The following is a 25,974-nucleotide window of genomic DNA, read 5'->3' as shown; positions in this document are numbered from 1 at the left end:
GAAGTTGTGAGGCAAAGATATTCAATATGGAAAAAAAAATTAATCGTTTTACTTCTTATTATATTTCTGCCACCATGACAAAGAATAGTTATGAATTTTTCGTCGTCAAAGGTGTGTGTTCTTTTGCAATTTAGTTTCTTTTGCAAGTTTCTAGCCTGAGTAGTTTAATTAATCTTTAACAGTATTATTCTTACAACCATGAAGATAACGAACAGTGCAGGGTTCCAGGGGTCGGAGTCCTCTTGGTAGACGGGACCGAAGGAGCTCTGGGTTGGCTACAAGATTCGCCTGGGCCCTAAGAGTCCAGGTTCTGGCTAAACGGGCCGGCTAGTGAGGTATAATAAGGGATTGTCCGAAAACAGAATGTCCAGATTGTGTTACAATTGATACGAACACAGCAAAATTCAAAGAAAATGATATTTTTAATCATGTAAAATTGAAAAAAAAAACAAACTAATGAGCAGATCCATTAAGCGTTTTGGTCTATAAACTTCTAGCAATAAACGCTTAAGTTTATTGAAATTTTGAACAGTTGAACTGATCCGCTAAAATAATGTTTAAAAAAACCAACAAGAAATCTAAAGATTCTTCCAGGCAGCAGGCATCTATTCTATACATGTCTCTTTGGAGATCGGGTCATTTTTACTTAGACACGGATAATACATTAAGAATTCAAGATTTTGTATTGCTCAGCTTAAATATAAGCTGCATGAAAAATTGATTTTCTTTTACAAATTAATTTTTTTTAAATTGAAAACAGGTACAAAATACAAGACACACATCCCTGAAATTGTACGGCACTGAATGCATTTTATTTGATTATTCTTGTAAACGTTCCACTGGATATATGTTGACAATACAAAACATAATAATGGTCAATGAAAACATTAAATACGAGGCCTTTCCAGAAAGTAACTTACGTTTTGAAATAAAAAACCAAACAAATAAGAAAACAAATTTTATTATTAACATTTGAAAGGGACAATCTTAAACTATTTTTCAACAAAGTCGCCATTTAAATTGAGGCAATCATAACGATGAACAAGCTTTTCAATTTTCACTAATTTTATCGTTGATTTTCATCGTCAGTTCATCTGTCACAAGGCTAATCCGACTACTGCGGTCCTCATCATGAACACTGGAGCGGCCATTTTTAAACTGAATGCACCACTGCCTCACTTCACCACCGCTCATTATTCAACCTCCGTACACCTCACAAAGTTGCCGCTGAATTTCAATTGGTTTGAAGTTTTTTGCCAGTAAAATCCTAATCACTAACGCAACTCACAACTTGCGGAATTTTCTATTGAAGCGCACATTTCAATAATTCACAACGAACAAAGTAGAAAAATCACAGTCCACACGCTACGACAGCATGATGCGTACTCAGGGTAGAAACGTTTTGGCGCCAAGATGGCAGGTCTACCCCCACCCATCTCCACGCTAGGCACTAACGTAATTTACTTTCTGGACCCCCTCGTAAATTATTATAACTGCTTTAATCACCATTTCTTAATCTATTAAATTGTAGTATTAGATTTTATTAATTACTTTTTGATCGAAAATATATTTTTAGCACAAAAAGTTAAGATTTTTCCTTTTTATCAATTTGTTAAAACAAGCTGTATTTCAATAAAGAATAAACTGAAAGTATTCAATGTTATACAGCGATAAATCAACAACGGCATTTTATATATACAGTATGTATATGCGACAGCAAACTCGCGCGCGCACGTACACACCTTTTTTAACAGTTTATCACGAGCATTTTCTTTCATGGAACACTTTGTAATGAATATCGTATGAAAGAGCCGGAAGAAATAACCTAACATTAACATTAATACACAATTAATTAATATACAACAAACACACACATATGTCAATCGATGCGTATACATAAACTTGAGTAAATTACAAGTTTCAAGGCTTTACTTAACTATTAACTACTAAAATAAAACATTAAAACCATTACATAAAAGGTTGAATTTGTCATAAATCTATTTTCAGTGTTATCAAAAAATGAATCCGTAATAAAGTTCACCGTTAAAACAAGTTTTGGGCTATAAATAAATACTATTAACATAATACTGAAGATAAGAATGTTGTTTATGTTAATGTAATCAATACGTTCGCATTTTTTCCGTACTAGAATAAGCAATTAAAAACTAAACGGCACAATCCATTAAACATAAACAAATTAAAAAAATTGCCAATTTCCTTTCAGAACAAATAAGGTAGGGATTAATAGTAAATTGGAAGAAACTGTAAGGAACAAAGGGTATAGGGAATGAATAATAAATTACTTATTCTTTTATTTGATGTGAAAATAATAAAAGGTTTTCGATTCATATATGTCAGTTTTCAAGATATATAAGGCAACTTTATTTATTCCAGTCCCGCCAGTAGATGTATAACCTGTTCATTAGTGAGAAAAAACTGGCAAAGAATTATATGACTATCCCGGGGGTTAATTTTTACTTCCTTGTACGAAGTAAAGCAAGTATTGTAATCGTGAAAAATTTCGGTTTTCAGATTTCAACGGAAATATCCATTTTGACCATCCCTGAATCCATTTTGACTAGCGGCGTGACGTCTGTACTTACGTATGAATGTATCTCGCATAACTAAAAAACGATTAGCTGCAGATTGTTGAAGTTTTTGGTTTAGAAATGTTGTAACGTCTAGTTGTGCACCTCCCATTTTGATTGCAATCGACTGAACCAAAAGTGGACTTTTCTTAACCACAGTAATAAACCCTCATTGAGAACTTTTCAGCGATATATTATAAGTGGTACTTATTTTCATTGACTTATAGCCAAACTATATTTTAATTAATGAAATATTTGGATATTATAAGGGGAAGGTACAACTGTTCGATTATACCTTTCATCTCCTTTTTATTTTAACTTTTTTTTTATTTTTATTTAAATATATTGATTTGTTAATAATTATTAACCTGTGATTGTAAAAAAACTTTTACGATAAATAATAATTCCATAATAAAATTTAGAAAAAAGTATGAAAAAATATCCGAAGTTATTAATGAAATAGAATTTTACGTACTTTTCTTAAAAAAAAAAACTGAGATAAGACGCCAAAGCAGTGCGACACAGTGCCGTACCGAAAAATACAAATTTATCATACGATCGACTAACCACTATCATGTTACAGAAAAATTTGCATATTTTTAATCAAAATTTACGATATAATAATGAATAATCAAAAAGTACAATTTTTTAAAATAGTAATGTTATTTAGTTATATATTCCGAAAGATATTGAAAGTTAAATATTAATACTAGATTGATCATTGTCGAATGGGTACAGAAGAAGCACTTATGAACTCTGTATTTGATTTGGAAACCATTCTTAAATGAATATGTTTTTCGAACAGTATCAAAAACAAGAAAAAATCTTGGACTGCTTTTATGTGTCTGTCGCTTGTTTCAAAATGTTCGATCGGTTTTTCATCTGTATCTATTAATTATGCACTGCTTCAATCCTGCGCCGCAATATGAAATTACAATTAAAATTACAGTAACTGGAGCTATTTGTCCCTTGTCATCCTGCAACATAATTTTCATTCCGTTATGATCATCTACCGATTCATTACAAATGTGACGTGTAATTATTAATCAACGATCTCATAGGGATAAATTGTAAATAATTTTAGATTGGACAATATATAGTAGTAAACAAAGTATTAAACAAACCAATACACGTGAAATTAATATATTTCTTTTATCAGTCGGTATAAAAATAAAAATACTATCAAATAACTATACAATAAGTAACAAATTAAAAAGTTATTAATACGTATGTTTGCATGTCGTGTCTTATACCGTGTCCGTGCCGTGCAACGTTATCTTAATTCACACACAGTATTGTACACCGACCGTGCTGTCCGTGAATATCAGTTACACGCTTGTTCTGTCCTTCACGTTTACAGATGGTTCACGACGATTTCAATAAAGAGATATTGCTTGGGAGTAAACCTTGTTTTGTAAGAAAAAGATAAGAAACGGATGTTACTGGGAGCTTGGATGATAATAAATGGCAGAAAATGGGATTTAAAGCAATTTTAGATTACGGGTAAGGTAGGATAGCTTTAAATTAAATTTCAAGGTTATTACTCTGTTAAGAATTGAAAAGGTCAGAATGTAACGAAATATTTAATATACGAGGGCGATAAGGCTGTCAAAAGGACTTTTAATTAAAACAGCTTAAAGTAAATATTATATATGTTTTTTTTTTTTTAATAACATTAACAAAATATGCCGATCGCTAGTTCAGAATTTAACAGTTAGGTGTCTTTGGAATCCATCGGTTGATATATTTGTCACGAAATTCCGGGAAAAATTTCTTACAAGAGTAGAATTTATTGTTTTAACGATTTATTTGAGAGGTAAATCCGAAAAATGTGTATTTAGAACACTTATTCCAAAGCCCGTTCTTTGGCTTATTATAACCGTGAGATCTGTCACCAGAATTTTAAAAATTGTCGTTGTATTAAAGGATTGCTGAATCTCGAATCATTTTGAAACATTTCCTTATTTTATGCTCTTTATAAGACAATATCTCAACTACAACCCGTATTAGAAATATGGTACCTTCCAGGGCTGACTTCGTTAATATTTTAGTGTTAAAAATTGAAAAGATTTTTACTTTCCCGGCCAATATAACTAGAATAGCTATATTAAAGGGGAAAAATGGTGAAACATCAAAAATACATCTTCACCTTTTTTTTATAACAATTTAAAAAACGTTTATTAGTATATGATATATTTGGACGGAAAAAAGATTTAACGCTATCATATTTATAAAAGCAAATTTTTTGCAAGGAAAATACATAGCTACTCAAAAAGAATCCAGCATGTTGAAGTCTTCAACGCCAAATTTTCCGCGTAATAATAAATTTAAATTGTTTCAATGAATTTGTAACGAAGTCGACAATATACTCCAAAAATTAATATAAATTGTACATGCAGAGGTTTTTTAAATTTTATTTTAGGCATTTTTATAAAAACCACAAAAAAATTAAATGGAACTAGTTCAACCGGTCTATTGGTTAACTCGTCATCGCAAATCAGTTGTTTAACAACTTATTTTCGAAGTCGAAGGTTCTAGGGTTCAAATCCTAATAAAAGTTAGGTGCTTTTATACGGATTTGAATACTAAAAAGTGGATACCGGTGTACTTTTGTGGTTGGTGTTCAAGCAACCACGTCTCAGGAATGATCGGCCTGAGTATCTTACAAGGATACACCCTCATTTACATGTCATACATATCATTCTCAACTCACTAGTCCGTGGGGGGGGGGGGGTTGCTTATTGTTCACTAATTGAACAGATCGCAACGTACACATTAGGAAAGAAAGAGAAAAAAAAATTGTACAAGTTGATAATTTGAGAATTAGTAAATCCATTTAAACATGATGAAGACTAACGGTTAAAAATTTGATTAAAAATTTTACGGGTACAAATAATTAACCAAAACATCAGACTTTTATGGATTTACATAAAAACTATCCACTTTTTAAGAGTAAAATCTAAAAACTAACAGACTATTTTCTTTTTTATAATTTATGAAAATCATATGATCCAGTTCTGAGCTATTTTATCTTCAAATTAAGCCGCACTTAAAGTTAATTCAGACAATGATTACCCCTGACTACTAGACTAGTAGACCTTCGTTTGAAAGGTACTAATTTTGCAATAAATTTATGATTAAACACGTTATGCATTTTTACTTTACGATGATTTTTTAACGAAACTTTTACATGATATAAAAATAAATTAAATTATAACGGCTGATAATTTCAACCTATTATTTTTACCATTAATAAATTCAACATTTTAAATATGAACATGTTTTTATAACGTAATTTAAACTTAATAAAAAAAAGAAAAAGAAAAGTAATTAATTGTTTTTTTTTAACAATAAAATTGTATCACATCGTTACTATATAGTAACCAACATAAATGCAAATTATTATTGTATACGCTAGTTAAACAAGAGAGTCAAGGTTATTGCCGCAATATGCTGTGTTTATTTCCTCCAGCATAAGATTATAAATGCTTAAACTACTATATATAGTTTCTTATTCGGTTCATCAAAACAAACACAAATCGTTGTTTAAAATTTTTCAAAACGATCATACAGGTGTTACTTAAAAAAGTTGCATAATTCTACCTGCTTCATCACGAAAGTTAAACCGGTTATTAATTAAATTTTCCTTATACAAAGCAGATCCATAATATGAATGAGGGATTAGTCGGAAAAGTGTTTTAAAAAATACAGTGTTCAAAAAGTGACGCAACCTTATGATAAATGAGCAAGTTACAGCAGTATTTAAAAATGACCTCTATTATGTACTTCACATAGTTGAATACGACACTGCTTAAACACATGTTATAACGTTTGTTGAGCAATTGCGGCGATGAATCGTCCAATTTCGCTCAGCAATTAAGCAGCATCCTTAAGGTATCTCCTCAAGAAAAAATCAGGAAGGGATAAATCAGGAGACCAAGGGGAACACAACCTCTTCCAAATTACTTGTCCATGAAAACACCGATTCAACAAAGTTATATACTGTTGTTGGCTGTGAGCGGTAGCATTTTCCTGCTGAAACCACGTGTACTCTAGCAGGGTTGCAGATATAGCGTTAAAACATTGTTGCACTATCTGTATGTAGCACTCGCTGTTCACTGTGCCGTGAAAGAATGTCATGAAGATTCGCGTACGTGACATCGCAAACCAAACACCCGCTTTTTGTCCGTGCAGCTGATGTGGATTTTCCGTACACCAAATGCGTTAATTATGTGGACTCACGTATCCATCAAAGTAGAACCACGCCTCTTCAGACCGAAACCAGTCACCGAGTTCTTCCCCATCAGGCGTAACAGATGACATGAACCGCTGATAGAATGCTGCTACATGTTTTCCATTGTCTGCAAGTAAGAACTCGTTACCTGCAATTCAGTACGGATGCATCTTTAAACACCTGCTTGTGAGGGCACTACCAACGGAGAGACCAGACTTGCTAGATAGACGTCGCATACATTTTTTGAGACTAATAGAAGTTATTCTGTTAGTCCCAAGCTGTTAAAAGCTTGCACGTCGATCAATCATTTTGGTGTTAGCACTATCGGTCGATCACTTTTGGCTGCATCTGTTACATTTCCTGTCTCTTGGAACTTGTACAAGCCGCTTAATGGAGGATGTGGCCTTTCATCCGCGGTTCCCGGGTTCCAATACCCCAGTCAGACATGGAATTTTTCATACTACAGGGTCATGGACGGGAACCGGATGTTTTTAAAATAATCATAAAAAATGAACAGCAGTTACGGATTCGTCATTTCGCACAAAACTGTCATACGCGTACAGGCGTTGGTCTAGCGTCCACGGCTCCATCTCAACTACTAAAATGTAAATGCTATGAACAAAGGAAACGTAAGACACCAGCCACGTGCCCCTCCCACCACGAACGCCCGAGTACAACCCACTTCAAAAACATCCGGTTCCCGTGAATGACCCTGTACAAAATTCCATTTTCATATCTTCACGTACAAGCTTCTCTGTAGTTAATTAATTCAAAAAAAAGAAGATTTTTTCGTTACTATGAGCAGAGTTATTAAGATTCATCAGTAAAGAAACTACGCGATTGTTATTAAAACTGACTGATTTATCGTGGACGTTAAAAATTACCACTTAAATTTTTCAGTTAATAATGGTAAAGATAGTATCAATCGGACAGCCATGAAAAGTAAATAATAATTCATAAGCATGTGTTAATATTGGTTAATACTGTGCCATACAAACTTTATATCAACCGCATATTGAATTTTTCAACCAAACAAAATGTAGCATTTCTGTTACGTCAACACCAACTCAGCCAATCAAAATGCAGAATTTTATGTTTCTTTGAATATTTACATCGGATGATCAATGACTTTTATTTCGTTGTTTTTCATGTTGCCAGTAATCAAATCTGATTAAAAACAATTCTGTGACGAAAAACGTTCGGTTTGAAATTTTTAATAAAAATATTAGATTAGTTAAAATCAGTTGAATAGTTATCAAGATATTAAAGTAAAACGGAGGGAAATTTAAGAAAAATTATATATATTTTCAAACAGCTCAGATTTCGAAAAATATTCGTCCAATATTTTAAGGGTAAACTAATAACTAATCTCCTTGTTGTCTTCAAAAAGCTAAGAAGATTCGCATCTATGTTTCGTGATTTACAACATAATTATTTATTTACATAAAGTTATATACGACAAAGATGAAAGGTAGGGTCGAAGATGACCTTACAAAACTACGTTAAAAAGTGAAAAAGAAACACGGTTAAATAGCATGACTGTAAAAATCAATATTATCAGTTAAAAAGGAGCAACTCATGCAGGAACAGATACAGCAACCAAATTTGTGGGGGGGGGGGAGACATTGTGGCAAGGGGTCACATATTCATTCCTTCACCCTTCTAATAGTGTTAAATATATAATAAATACTTCACGCACTTTTATTGGATACATTACAATATTCTGAAGTATTTTTAAACACGAAAAATCGTTTAACCCATCATTAGTATTACTGTAATAATACTAATTATTACAGTAATAAATACTACAGTAATAGAGGCAAAAAGGGACGGTTTCGGCAAAACCAAAAAAAGTGCTTAAGTTTCTTCAATTTTATTTCGATTTATAAAAATTAAGCTGTTATTCGAAGTGATCGTAAAGGAGACTTCAGCAGCTGCATTAACTTTAAGCTCGGATTGTATATTCCTAACAACTTTAATCAAAACTGACAAGCAAGCAATCAGAATTATATATAAAAAAAAAATAATAAAAAAAAAATGATTTAAGTTAAGTTGATTTTTATTTGTTCATTCATTTCAATATTTATAATCCATTAAAATCCAAAATTTTACACATTTTATTTCATAAAATAGTAATAATAATCATAATACAATAATTTATTTACAAAACAGATTCATCTCGATGACTACGTATCTTAGCATACCGATCGATGACGCGTTCTATATCAATTTGCATGTCGTTATGAATATGCATTAGAGCAAGTGACGTCAGCCTCTCGGAATTACCAATTAAGAAAAAAGATATATTCACGTTAATTACACAGTTGTAACCGGTTATTTTGAAGATACACTATTGTAAAATGTTTCAATTCTTTTCAATTGGGGTTTCAAAATGCAAGGCCTTTGGGGGGGGGGAGGGGCCATGACCCCTATGGCACCCCTTGGATTCGCCATTGCTCCTACGAGAAAAAAAGAAAAACAAAAGAAATGGGCTTTTACGAATAAAACAATTCAAATGTTCAACAAAGAGACCTTCTCTCTAAGAAAAAGAACTTCTTTCTTTTCTTTTTATTTTTTAGAGGAAAGAGAATCACTGCTGAAGAAACAAGTGCTGAAGTTTTTTTTTCTAAAAACAGAGAAATCTTCGATAATGAAATGTTTATGGAAGTTTAATAGTAAAGGATAATTTACAGATAATATCTAAAAAAAAAAGACAAACTTAATATACATTAAAAAAAACAACGGATAATTATAGTTGTAAGATGTAAAAATAAGGATCAGCATCGAACCAGTCAAATGACTAATGAAAAAAAAAACATTGCTAATTTCAAATTTCATTCATAATCTCATTGAAGCGACTTTATGATATTTAATAAATTGAACAACCATTAAATATAATCTGACAAAGTAAATAGAATCCGGAGTTCTTTCATAATGGCAAATAACTAATTTACTCGTACTATTATAGAAGAACAATATTATGAATGATTTCTAAGTCTGGGGAATTCCTCATCATCTGCGTTATTTTTAGAACGAATTTAACGGATACTTAACCTCAAATATTTCTCATCTTGTGTACAGTACAATCATTTATATTAAATGTTAGAATTTATTACAAAGTTGGTAATAATCAATCTAGTAAATTAGATTGATTTATTACATTCTATTACTAAATTATTTCATGACGTTTTTACCACTAATAGACACACCTTAAAAATAACCATAAAACCATTTATAATGATAGGGAAAATTCTGCATATCAATACAATACAAATATAAGATATATATTACAGGTTGATGACCTATATAAAACGAATCTTATTACAATAAATTTATAAACAGGACATTCTATATGAATAAAAGAAACAAAAATAAATGACAGGAATTGTGAATAAACCGATGACTGAAGAAATAAATAATTGTAGAATAAATTATATCACTTAATAATTTTATAACAAAGGTATATGCAGGATGTCATCTGGGAAGTCCCATAAGCAAAATGCCCCATTATGTATTGAAAATAACCATGTTTATTGTCAAGGCCATAAACTAAGAATACGGGGCCGGACACACTGGGACATTGTTTAAAGATTCATGAATAATAACTTACAATAATACTTAAAAGACGAAGACAGAGGAAGAAGGAGAAAAAATAAATAAAAATCACATGTGTTCATTATCAATAATAATGACCGTTCAGAAATCATTAAAGTTGTCATAGAACAAATGATTCTTCCATAACAGTAACTTTTAATTTGCTACACGATTGATCTAACAACATTCATCTAATAATATTTGCGTTACTTTCCAATATAAGACAGGTTTAACGGTTTATATTCTTTTTTTGCTTACAAACGGCATTACTCCTCCAAGGGAAAACGTATTCTTGCTCACAGATAGCAGGAATATCAACAATTTACTTCGTATTTACATAATAAATTACCTGTTAGTAGTGTTGCTCTCATCCTGGGTAAAGACTACAATGCGCCGAAGAAATATGTACAAATATGATGTGTGCTATATAAAAGAACCCTTAAAACATTATTTTTCTGGGACTGTTTTTCTCGTTACTCAGCAGATAAATCGTCCCTTCCTACTATTCGCTCTATCCCTTACTCCCGGTGATGGTCAGTTAGAAGACACCATGTGATTCAAGAGAATTTTAATCAGCTACACAAGCGCCTGCTACACAGCAACCAAGTTACCGTGTGATGTGCTGTGTCATCGCATGGCAGAATAAACCTTTTATGTTTTTGTAGGATGGCCCCAGGACTATCGACATATCAGAAATTATTGACAACGCTTGGTTTCAACAAGATGGATCAACACCACACATAGCACGATTATCGATAGCTGCTGTACGCCAATCGTTTGTCAAGCGTGTTCCGATAAATGGGGAGATCTCCCACATCTTCTGATTTGACAGTGTGCGATTTCTTCTTTTGGAATCACAACTAAAATCCGAGATCCGAACAGCAATTACTGAAATTCTTGTTGAAAAGTCGCGTCAAATCATGCATAGTTTTACTATGAGACTGCAGGAATGTCTACACAGAGACAGAGGAGTTCAGAAAGATGTATCTCAAAAAGCAAATTTTTGGTATATATTCTTAAACGAAGTTTTTAAATACTAACAGACCAGGCAATGCTTCGTCATTAATAAATTTATATATATATATATATATATATATATATATATATATACTCATACATAGATTAAATGAATACAATTGAAAGTTTGATAAAACATTAACAAAATGAAAATTACGGAACTTCACAAAATTTAAACTTTCCCTTTTCCCTTTCCCCCTTTCACAATTTTCATTTTTACCATTTCCGTTTTCTCCATTTTCCCCTTCTCCTATCCTTCAACAGTTTTTCTTTCCCTTATTTCCCTTTTCCCCTTTTATTTTTTTCTCCTTTCTTTTCCTTCTTATAGCAAACATACATATCGGAAACACTGAAATGGAATCGTAAAATATTTAGTATAGCGTGTGTTGCTTATACGTCCAACATATAGCGTTGTTTTTTAAAAAAAAGTATGTTTTTACCTGTCACAGGTGTGACATATTAGGTATATAAATAGTAGGTATATAAAAACAGACGCATATTCGAATGCAACGTTGAGTCAAAATTTCAAAGCAATCGGTGAAGAACTTTCGAAATTTAAGTTTTTGAACAAACGAACGTTTACATTTTTATTTATATAAATGATAAATAAATTTATAAATATATATCTTGTTCATTAAAATATTTAATTTTCAAAATTTTTCCATCCCATGAATTATTCTATATTTATTTTTTTTTTTACTTTATTTCTACCTTTTCTAATTTCACCTGTATTTAACACGATAATTTTTTAAACAACAGAAAATTCGTGTTTTACTTTTAAGTTTAACTTTTTCAATATTTTCTCTTTTCGATATTAATAATAATAATTAGAAATACATTCTAATAATACAACACGTGTATTAAATTAGTATTCTATTATAGTACAAAAATTATTTCTACAATGCTATTAAAAAGAATTACATTACTTTTTTTTGTCAGTAATAATTTGCAACCACCCACAAAAGGTGAGTACAGCAACTAAGTTTAAGGTCATTATTTCGACCCACACACACACTTTCTGAACGAATTATAAGGTAAATTAAGCCGGAGAATCCCACACTAAATAGATAATAATAAATCGGTACGGACATCAACAAGTAATAGGAATACAACACGGATACGGATTATTTATATCCGTATCATTTTATCACATAAAATTTAACATATTAAGAATTAGAATTAACCTGAATATAATGTACTCTGAATACAATATAAACGGATGGCAACCATAAGCTTTACATTTACATTTTCTACCAAACAGTAATTTAAAAATAATTTATTTAGTGCCAGGAGCTGCGCCCAGCATTAATCCGGTTCACATATACTCGTTTATATACATACATAAATACACATTCATGCAAGACTATCTGATTTTATAATCTTCTCAGATTAAACATGTTTTAAATAATAATACCAATACTAAGTAAGTAATACTAAGTAATAACTTAAAAGCCCTCATTTTTTGCTAATTTATTTATATTACTTTCATGGCATCACAACTCTAGAGCTATGCTGCAAGTAAAGTATGGTAATCAGGCAAAAAATTGGGTATAGGTTCTACATTTCAAGATCCAGATGCCCCACAAAACCAAAAAAGGTAAGGGGGTTGTTATGTTCGTACAATACGTATGTACGTGTCGACACACGTACATGGTAGTAAAACTTCTACCTAGAAGTTTAGTATAACTTTTGACTGGATAAACCGATTTTGATGGAATTTTGTACATAGACTCGTATATATGGGGCAATTTATTGGTAAAAATTTCGGTTAATATCTCCCAAGTAATGGGATAGATAGTTTCTTTGGAGTCAATTTTCTCAAAATTTTGCAAACATAATTCCACTTTATATTAAGCTTTTTTAATAAATCATAAGCATGTACATTTAAAAAAAAGATTTTCCCCCAAAATTTCCCCTTCCCAAAAACAGAAAGAACTTACTTTTTCATTTATATTGCATATTTTTACCAGAATTTTTTTTTGTCTTCCTAGGTATAATAGCGATGGAATTGACTCGAAAACTTTGAGGGCAATATTAGGGATGGGGAAGCCGATCAAAGTACAAACGGTTTTTTTAAATTCTTTATGGTTTACTTAACAAACAATGATAATTTTACATAAAAATCATAAATTACCCTCATCAAAAAAAAAGATTTTAGGTAACTTTTTTCACGTATCATTATTTTTCCGACCCTTATTTTTTCCATCCTATTAACATTATAAGAATAAATAATCAATGATAGAAAAATATTGAAACCTTGTTGTCAGCTTTTTTATATATTTATAAATTAAAAAAAGAATTCAAGTATCTACATCAGTAAAAAGTTTTGTTCCAAGACTTTTCTAATACACTGAATATATACATAGAGTTTCCCGTAAAATATTCAATCGAGGTTACAAATCAATTTGCTTTTATTAATCTAGAATTTTAAAGAAAAATTATTTTTGACGATTCGATAAATATATCAAAAACCACACCAAAAAACGTGATCGTGTCTAACCATCAAAACCGATTAAAAATGTTTTTAAAGAAACAGTTTTCGTTATTCCAATAAAAATGTCACGTTTAACAATAAAAACGTAAAAATTCTTTATCTGATGCAATACTGAATTAAATTCAAGTTAATACCGATATGCTTATACTGATACGAGAGTGGGTAAGCATTCATTTTTATACAAAATGCATCACAATGGTATATTGCATTGACATTTAGATGTAAGAATTATTTTTACTTTTTATTACTATTACTATGACTTTTTATTACGTTAATTTATCATTACATTTTGCAGTTCCAGTTCTCATTTAGCTATTTAATAAAACTAACCTTGAATTTTTCTATGCCTAATAAAAAAAGGGTTTCACAGTACATTCTCCTGCGTATATTACTGTAGTGAAAAAAATCTTGATAAATGTATAAAGTATACACCTACTTTTTTTATTATCGATATATCATCTTATTAATAAAATTATTCCTTTAGATGCGTAAAAGTATTTTATTATGTAATCATAACTGGATTGCTTTTTTTTAATGGCAATCAATGACGCTTAAATACACCTATGTTTTAATTGTCGTAAGATTAAATTTATATTTATTATAAATAAATAAAAGTCCTATGTCGGTTTAAATAAATTAAAAAAACCGAAAACGCTCAAAAACCATTAAAAAGGGGTGAACTAAAACTGGATTACCATTTCGTTTGTAAAACAATTATCATCAGCAGATACAAAGGAAATAGTACATACATACATACAAAAAAAAAATTGAAATTTAAAAAACTTAGGAAAATATTAATAGAATTATGCTTCTATAACTACAAACAACGAAAAATCTTTTTTAAATAATTTAATTATTTTTCTAACGAGGAAGGAAACCAGCTTGAAACACTAAAAAAAATTTCAACTTGTACTTCACGACCTAATAATTACACGCTTCTTTTAATATTAAATTATAAAAGATAAAGATTTATGTAAAGGTTGAGGTAGCATGGACTTTCAATCTTGTTTATTAAAAGTACAACAAAGTTCCAATGGTTTTAATATAAAAGCAGCTGAAAAGAGCGCAGAAAAGAATTAACAAAAAACTTATCAAAATAATCTTATTTAGGTTAATATAGATACAGGATCCAGATGAAATCCTCCGTAAAGCAACAAAATTGACCTTTGTCCTTTAAAACACGAAAAAGGAAGATAAAACTAAATCCGTTCAAAATAACGGATAAATAAGAAATTCATTCAATAATTAAAGAAATAAATGGCAGCAGCGGTAAAACAATTAACAGAACAAACTGAAACTATCTGAAATTCGAGTTAGCATCCTGACAAAGAAAATATGAGCAGTTTGAAAACAATTTCTATTATTATAAACTCGTTTATTTATTTCAAAATATCGGCTCTACTCGAAACGTGTATAGTGGATGTACAGTTGCTTCAATAAAATTTTAATTTTCTAAAGTGTAAAACTGGCCGCCGAAATTATTCGCGGTTTTTAAATTAATATTATGGTGCAAATTTTTTTATAAATGGATTGAAATTGGGCAGACCAACTGTCACCGATTTTCATCGTAACGGAAGACTAGTGAAAATTTCTAATGACGCTTTGCAAAATCGCATTAATGATCTTATTCCCGAAGAAAGCGCATAAAACAATTGGGAAATTGCTGAAACTTGTGGATATTATTAAAGTAATAATAACCGCGCTTAGTCCGCTCACGCTGTTAGGTAAACTCTAGAAGCTATGTTACTACACTGGTCGCTAAACTGTTCGAGGCTCAGTTGTCGTTTGTGGCCCAGACATTCGGTCTTACGCTGTAGGGCGACCATTGGTCGAATGGAATGGGGTGGAGGTGGGAGAAATGCAAACCAAAACACCATTTCTAGTTTTATGTCAGAAGTACTTCAACAATAACTACAGCATTACAAGATTATATGAAGGTAAGATCTCGCAAGTTATTGCTTGCTAACTTGTTAATTTATAGTGTAGGGTACTAGAAAAATCAAGAGTGGGCCTGTCTTTTGTATCATTTAATAAACATTTGTAAAAACAGTAGCAAATTCTTAGTAATACTGGTGAGTTCAAAGTAAATAAATGTGCATTTTTAGGAGTAATCACTCCAACAAGTACGCTAACCATAAAAGAAACAAACAAAAAATATCTATTCTCTTTAATACAATTTATTATTAAATGTAATATTAATTATAATGATGTGTAAAGAACACAAAATAAAATTTGTTTGTCAGGTAATGTCATTTCAATGTAAATTTCTGTAAACAAAATCTCCTTCAGCTATAAATTCGTTTTGAATACCAGCGTAGAATCACCGGCGTAGGACGAGGTTCCAGATAACATCGGAGGTGACAGTCCTGGGGATTCCAACAATTTTATTCTCTCTTTTGTTAACATAGATTGAATTTTGTCCTGGCAAGTAAGTCGGTTTCTCATGGGACGGTCCCTCAACTGAGCTGCAACATATTTTCCAAATACGTCAACCTCGTCAGGCTGGACTTTATTTGAAATTAACGGGCGACACTCAAGTTATTTTTTGTAATTTTCAAACGCACCCTCGACTTAAATAACTTGCTTTTATGCCGTTTTTTTTTATTAGGTGTTTGAAAAGTAGGCATAACTGGGGGGTTGATGTGTCCTCTTCAATTAATTTATCGACATTCTGTTCCCTTTCAACAATTTTATTTTCAGATTCGCCAATATCTTCATCCATCCCATCATATTTAACGTTGGTAGCTGGTGTAACCTGAACTTAAAAGACAACAATAATTTACCGAACTCACAACTCTCTATGTTTGTGTAAATGTGTTTGTACGCACTTGCAAATTTTTGTTTGTAACTAATTTCTTTTAGGTTCCACAAACATCGGAGGAATGGGTGGAAATACAACAAAATTTTGTAAGAAAATCGAATTTTCCTTTACGTTGTGATGCTATTGCCGGAAATCATGTAACCATGAAAAGTCCGCCTGGGAGTTGTTCTGAGTTACAACTACAAAGGAGGTTATAGAGTTATACTTTTAGCAACGGTAGATGCTGATTGTAAATTTCTATACGTAGATTTGGGAACCAACCGAAAAGCCAATAACGCAAGTCTAATCCGGTTGTCCTCGCTTAAACCAGCTTTAGACAATAGTAAGCTACATTTTCCTACCGACTACTTTATTTTGGGTGGTGACGCGTTCCCTTTGTCACCGAACTTAATGAAGCCCTTTTCGAAAAGAAATTTTAAGTTATTGCAAAGGATATTCAACTATCGTTTATCACGTTCACGCAGAAATCGAAGTTGATTTAGAAACTGTAGATCTGACAGCACAATGTACATGCACAACTGGTTGCGAACAGCGTCACCAGCAACGTACTTTGAAAGAGAATGTGTTGACCTGAAGAAACTGACACAGCAGTTTCTCACTCCGGCCAGTGGCGTTCCACTGGAACAGAATTACCGTCATTGAAAGGATCTCGTTCGACAAACACATATTCGAAAAGAGCTTCGGAAACAAGGAAGAAACTGGCCGAGTACTTCAGCGGAGAAGGACGAGTGTCTTGGCAGATGAAGGCTATTGGCATGTTATCAGTGACACAGCAAATTTATTTAAGCACTATTTTGTTACTGACGAACTATGTAAAAATAAAATATTCCTAAAATCTTACTAGTGTTATTGTTCAGTGAATCACAAAATCAGTTTAAAATCTTAATAATTGATAACACTAACAAGATCGCAAAATGTTTTAAAACTTGATCTAGTACATTATTTAATTAGATATTCAGGTGAGTGTTTTCTTTTGACGTAATTGTTATTTTTCTCTTATGTTTACAAATAAGTTTGTTGAGTCTGATTCTATTTTGGCAACAAAAGAAATAATATGACCTTACCTCTACACAGGTAACTGAATACCTACTTAACTTGGCACACAGTTTTGACCTAACATACTTAAGGATTAAAAACCAAACTTACCAAATTCGGTTTTGACTTCCTCCTGATAACTACAATTCTCAAGAAACTGTCGGCTGCAGTAAACCATGGTAGTTTCGGTTCGTAGACGTCGTCAGTGCCCGCTCCGCTTGATTTTGATTCATTCATTTCCAGGAGTTCACCTCTATACGTGACCTTTATGGCATTTATACGGGCTTTCAAAAAAAACTCAAGTCGGGAACTTTATCACTGAACTCTCCCACTTCGCTTTGTTGGCATAATCACCATGACGAACGTTCCATAGTAGTTCATAGTTTATGTAAGTTTCTAGAAATGTACCTATATATTGTCCGCACTCCATTTTACATTAACAGCTGGTTCTGTCTTCGCTTCTTCAGCTTTTGAACAAATTTAGCAACGAAATTAAATAATAGATCACAAAATACGAAAAAGGAAAGTAAATCACAAAAGTAGTGCATCCCTCAACAGAGTCTAGCGCTCTAATGGCGGCCAGTACCTTTTAAGACACGTCCAATAATGGCTGCCACTAGGTCACGTGATCCTGTTACTGGCCCTCTGGCGTCACTAAACTCAAGCCTACTTGAGTTGAAAACTGGACGTTGAAGCGGAAGTAGCCCTACACACAAAGACAGTGGAGAGATAATTAATAACGACCATTACTGGCTACTGACCACTACTGTCCCCGTTGTGCAGGGAGCTTAATACTAAGGACTATTTCCAAGAATGCATTGTACCACTATCTATGACATTCATCTGTTTTTAATTTTGCATTTTTTAAACTTTTTTACGATAAATATACAAAAACAACCACAACTATAGAGTCTCAAGCGCGTAGTTCAAAACATACTTAAACAAAAAAATATAAGGAAAATCATTCCGCCAAATAAAAATAAAGTTACGGAAAAATTTCATAAAAATTGGAGACTGTTAAGGTCGTTAACTGGATTACAAACGTAAAGATTAAAAAGGTTAAGTTAAAACAGGACCTAGTGACTTCGCTCGATCAATTGTAAAAAATAATATTGCATTATATATAATATGTTTGCTAACCTGACATATTACCTAAGTTCGGTTACGCCACGGTGAATAAAAGAAAATTAATAGTGTAAAAAAAAAAAAATTGAGTCATTCTGTGAAAATAATTATATTACAGCATTCTTTTATTTAATTCATAATACTAACGTCTAATATGAATCTATAACTTTTTTTTTTTTACAAAATAAATTTACTTTGTTATATTATTATAAAAGTCAAGTAGATTCCTCATATCCGGGATTATAATTTTTTTCTATACATGTTGATCGACTTTTTCTTTATCTGTTTAGCCTCCAGAACCATTGTCAGGATTACTTCAGAGGATAAATGAGGATGATTGAGTGTAAATGAAGTGTAGTCTTGTACAGTCTCAGTTCGACCATTCCTGAGATGTGTGGTTAATTGAAACCCAACCACCAAAGAAGATCAAGTATTCAAATCCGTATAAAAGTAACTGCCTGTTACAGGCAGTAAACATGTCAATCAACTAGAAAGATTATATTATCAACCAAAAATCAAAAGTAATAACAGGTCAGCACTACAAAAAAGTTTTTTTTAATTTTTCCAAAACCTGAAAACAAATTATAAATAAGAAAAATTTACAATCGATGGGATGAAAAAAAAATTTAAAAAGCTTACAGACAAAGTTGGTCAACTACCTCATCATTAGCAGGATAAGTATAACCAAACCAATAATAAAATGGCATATACATATTAAAACAGAATTTCTCAGAATCAGTATAAGAAGAAGAGATTGTTTATGAGAAGCCCTAACAAATTATTTTTGCCTTTTTGAATTTAAAAAAAAAATTATCTTGAAAAAAAAATCTGATGTGGACACCACGTAACTTTCTTGTACGCCTATTAAAAATTACATATACACTTTTTTTTTTTAAATGTCAAGTACATACAATTTTATTATATATATATTTTTTTTTATTGTTATTATTGAATTATTATTTATCGTAAAAATCTTTTTACAATAAGAGGTTAATTATTAATAAATCAACATATTTAAATTTAAAAAAGGTAAAAAAAAAAAGGTGATTAAGTATGATTTGAGTCGATCTGCCTTCCCTTGAAAGATCAAAATATTTCATTAATTAAAATTTTATTTGGCTATAAATCTGGAACTAATGAAAATAAGTACCACTTATTTTAATCGACTGGTTCAGTGGATTGCAATCAAAAGCAAATGTGCACAAACTAGATGTTACAACAGTCCTAAATTCCAATTTTCAACCTCCTACGACTAATAGTTTTTAGTTACGCGAGATACATACGTACGTACATTCATCACGCCGAAACCAGTCAAAATGGATTCAGGGATGGTCAAAATGGATATTTCAGTAGAAATCTGAAAATCGAAACTTTTCGCGATTTCAATATTTTCTTATTATAGGTACACGGAAGTAAAAAATGATTCCTAAACAACGTAATAACCACCCATTCCACCCACGCCCATAAAGAAAATGGTAGCGTCTTAGTCTTTCAACCGGAAGATCCTGAGTTCAAATCTCAGACAGGGATGACATTTTCCATTGTAACAAAATCTAGATTCTATATTTTCAAGCACAAGCTTAACGTTTGAGGTTAATTAATTGCATACAAAACAAAAATCTAATTCGACTGAATAACAGATTTTCTAAGATAAAAAAAATCAACGTTTATTCATCATAAAATTATGTACGACTATACAGAACTAAAATTAACTATTTTATTCCTTATGAATATTACTTAAAAAAAGAAAAGAAAATATTAATATTAGTTTTTACCAGAACTATGAATAAGAAGATTATTTTTACTAACTTAATATACGTCAATAATTTTTTAAAAGTACGTAAGAAATTATCTAAAACAAATATGAATTGCATAACCAATTATAAATTACAAACAAAAATTTCATAATATCTATATATAGCGCTGGATGCAACACAAGGAAAATACTTATATATATAACTTTTTTTTTAAATCAACAATAAAAATTTGTTTTTATAAATATGTTTTATTTCGATTTTGTGAATAAATAAAATAGAATTAAATATGAAAACAAGATAATATGCTAATTTACTCGATATTCCAGGAAATTGTACTTTAATTATATAGTATTGTAATATGAACACAAAACCATACTGGTAAATTACAAAAATATTTAATAATATGAATGATCTCTGCATCTAAACGTAAATTGTTTTACGTTACTATAAATATAGAATGTACTAATAATAATTTAGGAACCAGTTATCTATAATTAAATACAGCAATTACAGTCTGTTCGAACAATAGGATAAAATAAAATAATGAATCAGAAAATAATCGGACAAAAAAATATGCAATTTTTGCTGACGTTAACTGATGTACATTGATCATTACCCACTATAAAAATAATACATGAATTAAACATCTGACAGTTCAAAACTCTGTTATAAGAATGTATAAAGCGAATTCTAAAGTAATTTCCACTGAGTTACCGCCAGGTAGCTCAGACATAACCCACCGGGTTGGTCTAGTGGTGAACACGTCTTCCCAAATCAGCTGATTCGGAAGTCGAGAGTTCAAGCGTTCAAGTCCTAGTAGAGGCAGTTATACTTTAATAGGATTTGAATACTAGATCGTGGATATCGGTGTTCTTTGGTGGTTGGGTTTCAATTAACCACACATCTCAGGAATGATCGAACTGAGATTATATAAGAATACACTTCATTTACACAGATACATATCCTCCTCTGAAGTAATACCCTGAAAGGTAATTCCTGGAGGCTAAACAGGAAACGAAGAAAGTAGTTAGCTCACAGATGTCCGAGAACCAACTCATTCATTAACATGTGGCGATGCAGTAAAGGAAGTTCAGCCAATACCCGAATAAATAATTAAGTGACAAAAAATAAATCTCTTCGCTCTCCTACTAATGGCCAACTGATAAATCGTGGTAAAGAAAAGCGATGCAAGCTGGTCTCTTCACTTTGCCTTTCCACTTCGGATGAAAAAACTCTTTTCACGGCAAAAAAAAAACCAACAGAGGTGGTTGTTTGAGCAAAATAATGATTTTTATGCTAACAGAAAATAAACTGAGAACAAGTCAAATGAAAGTTATAACCGTAGTAAAAGCAGGTCGAAGCAATGGCGTTTGCCTTGGATCTGGAAGTTTCTGGGTTCGCATCCCACACTCAGGTTTGGTATTTTATACGCCACAAAATCTATGATTCAGAAAATGTAACTCGTTTGTAAAAAAAAATCCAAACAATTTGATGTAAAGAAGTCTTGCACAGCTAGTATAATAAACAACTACATTTCCTTGTTTGCAGTTTACCGTTGTCACAAACTTTCAATGAACCTGTAGTAATAATCTCATTATTTCTTAACAAACTGGTTTCTATAATTGTTGATTATAACACAACTTATGAATTCATAAAACTAAAATTGTCCCTAAATATTACAACTTATTACGTGGTATCCAGCAAAGTTATATTTATAACTTGTGTCAACCTATAATAACACAATTTATTCAATTTTATTAATTTATTCTTTAGTATTCATTGTTTTTTTTTTGTTTCAGCCGAAATTAATTCGTTCTGGTGAAATTGTATAACTAAGTCGCGGTATGTGTACTGAATTATCCAGTAAGCAGAATCACCTTTTGTGGTACCTTTTAGCATTAACGTAATGTTAATTTTTTTTATGATCTACCTGCGAAATTTCTAAAATCAACTATCATGTTTTTCTTCTAATTTTACACGTGATATAAAGATTTAAACCAAGTTATAAATTACTTGGATACTTTGTATAGTTTTCAAGTTAATTTCTTTCTTTCTATTTTTTAAATTTTAATTACAGTGACTCATCAGATTTCTTTTTTTTTTTCATTAATACAGTTTTTTTGTATAAACTAAAACCTTAAATATGTAACTCCAGATTTAAAATAAGCCCCATCAAAATTAACGGAGCGCTTCTATAAACTTTTCTTCTATTGCTTCCATATATACTATTCAGTACAGATTGGAACGTTCACTTCTCTTTCTATATGAAATTCCAGACTAGGCCTAACGGATAGGTGCTTCAATTGTCAAACCAGAGACGAGGTGAATTAAGACCAATGTCAAAATACCGCTCTTTTTGGAGTTTTTCCAAAAATGTCACTGATCGTAGCACAACGGGAGAAGATTCACATAAAGTGCAGCTTCAAAAGCTTCATACCGTACCGTATTGCATCTAATTACGGAGTAAAACACGTGAAAGTATACAGGTGTATTCATGAGCCTTCTAACTTTCTAGTTAAACATAAAACGGCTTTAAATATCAATAAAGATTTTGGTCTGAACATACGATGTTAGTTAAAAGAACATTACTAAACCTCTATGATAAAAAAAAACAAAATTGCCTAGTTTTTTATTTTTCTCAGGAATTAGAGATGCTGAAATATCATATATTTCCACTTCACCATTTCGCTACATACTCTCCGTGATTGTCATCATTTGTCTAAGCGCGATCACCAGCCAAATTCTTGACTACATTTTAAATGCCTACTTACACTTATTTAAAACATAATTCGTTAGATTTTATATAAAAAATAGTTTAAAACTACTTAACAACCAAGCAAACTTGCTTGACTGATAAACTTTGATAATCATGTTTTTTACGCACAAAGTTTGTGATTAGCTGACACAATTTGTAGAGTTTCCAACAATCATTCGACATTTAAAAAATCAACATTAAATGTCATTCAGACGAATGTAATAACGTGAATTTATAAATACGTTATATTTATACTAAATATTTATTACATATTTATGAATATAAATACTCAATAAGAGTAAATACCCATAAAATATAAAATACACATAAATTGACCAATATATATTCAAAAATATACAAATCTAATTTTTTGGAAATCAATTCACAAAATTGTATCCTAATACAATACGAATAAAAAAAAATAAACTGAAATACGTAAGAAAACTAAAGTACTGGTAGTGTACATATAAGACTATAATGACGTAAATACGAATCTGATGTGTGATATATAAACATATATACACCGTCATACTAAAGATATAATTCGTTACGACGACATCCGGAAAAACATTTTTCTAATTACTAATAACTAAAACAGGTTCCTACATACTAAGATTAAATAAGCAACCTACAACTACTAGGCGAAGATATAACCTCATAGACGTCAGCAAGATGGATTAATTTGTTTTTAGGTGTGTCTATCGCTGTGATTATAATACATCGGCGCTTGAAATATGCGTACGTGAAATACCGACCTTAAGAATCGATAATTAATCATTAAATGTATACGAAATAAATAACAAAAATTAATCTTTTAACACAACACATTATCAGTCACCCGTTGACATGAGTAATTCGTGTGAAGTTACCTGAGGTGAACAAGAGAAAGCATCTACAGTTGCTGTTTCTAAGAATAATAGTGTGTACTATACAACTATTTCCTACAATTAAGGGTGAAGTGTCATTTATATGACAAATAAACTCCTGACTTTCGATTGGGGTTAACCAACTGATGTTCAATATTAAAAAAGAAAACGAGGAAAACCTGTTATAAGATACTTGTTTTTAAGGACAGAGCCGTTTTCAGAAGAAACCATTCTTCCTTAACGTTCAAATTAATGAGCGTGAACTAACAGCCAGCTGAATAAAAATTTAATATTTTCCAAACGCACTAGTGAAGATCTAGTTTTCTAAATAAAGTTCATTAAATACTTCCACACGCTATGCAATCCTAGGGAAGGGCGATCATTTTCCTGTAGCAATTCTGAGCTTGTTCTCAGGTGGTTCTTACATCTGGAAAAAGTGCTAAAGAAAGGAAAGGAAATAAGTTCTAACAAAAAACTATTAAAAATAAAAAAACAAGGTTTGGAGCAAGAACAATTACTGGTGAGAAATACATAGAAGAAATGTAAAGGAATACGTGTGTTTTATAAGTAAGAAATAAACATTCAACCATGTCAAACAGGATAAACAAATGCAAATATTAAGAAGGAAAAGAGTAGACTGGGAAAATAGTAGATTGACTGAAGAATGACGGGTGAATAAAAAACTGCTAAAAATAAGGGTTACTCAAACTGATGGCCACAATCTTTTGGGATCGGTTTGGCATACTTCTGATTGATTTCATGCCGCGTGGAACGACTATAAATGCAGAAACCTATTGCGAAACTCTACCTAAGTTACGGCGCGCCATTCAAAATCGGAGATGTGGGCGGCTGACCAACGCCGTCGTCCTGCTGCACGATAATGTACGTCCACATGTTCGCGTCCGACACGAGATTTAATCTGAGCATCTGGATGGGAAATTTACGATCACCCACCATATAGTTCGGACTTAGCTCCTTCTGATTACCATTTGTTTGGAAAATTGAAAGAATTTTTGAGCGATAAGCAATTCGCGGGTGAAGATGAACTTAAAAATCCTATTAGTCAGTGGCTAAATGGACTAGCGGCAGAATACGACGAGGGTATATTGAAGCTAGTGTATCGCTACGATAAATGTCTTAATTCATGTGGCGATTATATAAAGAAGTAGTATAAGGTAAAAATATAACAAAGTTTAAAAATATTTATACAGTTTCAGAATAATTTTTTTTTATAATGAAACGGTCTTTACTTGAGAGGTAACCTCTCGTATTTATGTATTTTACTTTTTTTAGTGTATCTATCTAGTTTTTATTGAATGATAAAGGAAGAAGCAAATTTTTAGCATCTCTGTCTCTACATTTAAACCGGATATATACAACAATTTTGCAAATAACAATATGTGTGGAACTGTCACTATCCGCAATTGCCGTATTCACCTGCTAAATTGGAAAATCCATGGAGAAGTTACATTTTCCATCAAGGCAGATGAAATTGTGATTTTCAAAGAAAAGATCTGGAAAAGTCATCGTAATATATTTCTCAGCTTAATGAAAATAATATAATTTAAGAAATTCATCCTATACCTATTTCACAAGATATTTCTGAAAATATTCAACAAAGGATAAGGATCAAATTAAATCCTTGGTTTCTCCCATGATGATTTTCTGGATCCGCCATTGTATCGCAC

The 25,974-nt window shown here is 31.4% G+C and overlaps 2 protein-coding genes across 2 annotated transcripts in view; both read right to left on the bottom strand.

Annotated features, from left to right (window-relative positions):
• The window catches only part of LOC142331614 (uncharacterized), a 36,533-nt gene extending 18,513 nt beyond the window's left edge, over positions 1–18,020 (bottom strand). Inside the window, exons 1-2 of the mRNA XM_075377644.1 lie at positions 17,895–18,020; positions 16,238–16,429 (exon numbers count right to left, since the gene is read on the bottom strand). Of these exons, the coding sequence (XP_075233759.1) occupies positions 16,238–16,429; positions 17,895–18,020 (318 nt within the window). The remainder of the gene's footprint in view (positions 1–16,237; positions 16,430–17,894) is intronic.
• nudC (nuclear distribution C, dynein complex regulator) overlaps positions 1–25,974 on the bottom strand; it is a 313,220-nt gene that overhangs the window by 157,210 nt on the left and 130,036 nt on the right. The window lies entirely within an intron of this gene.

This window comes from Lycorma delicatula, chromosome 10, assembly GCF_047948215.1.
Source record: "Lycorma delicatula isolate Av1 chromosome 10, ASM4794821v1, whole genome shotgun sequence".
Lineage (NCBI taxonomy): Eukaryota > Metazoa > Arthropoda > Insecta > Hemiptera > Fulgoridae > Lycorma > Lycorma delicatula.
The sequence above is the reverse complement of the archived record's forward strand: the minus strand, read 5'-3'. Positions and strand labels throughout refer to the sequence as shown.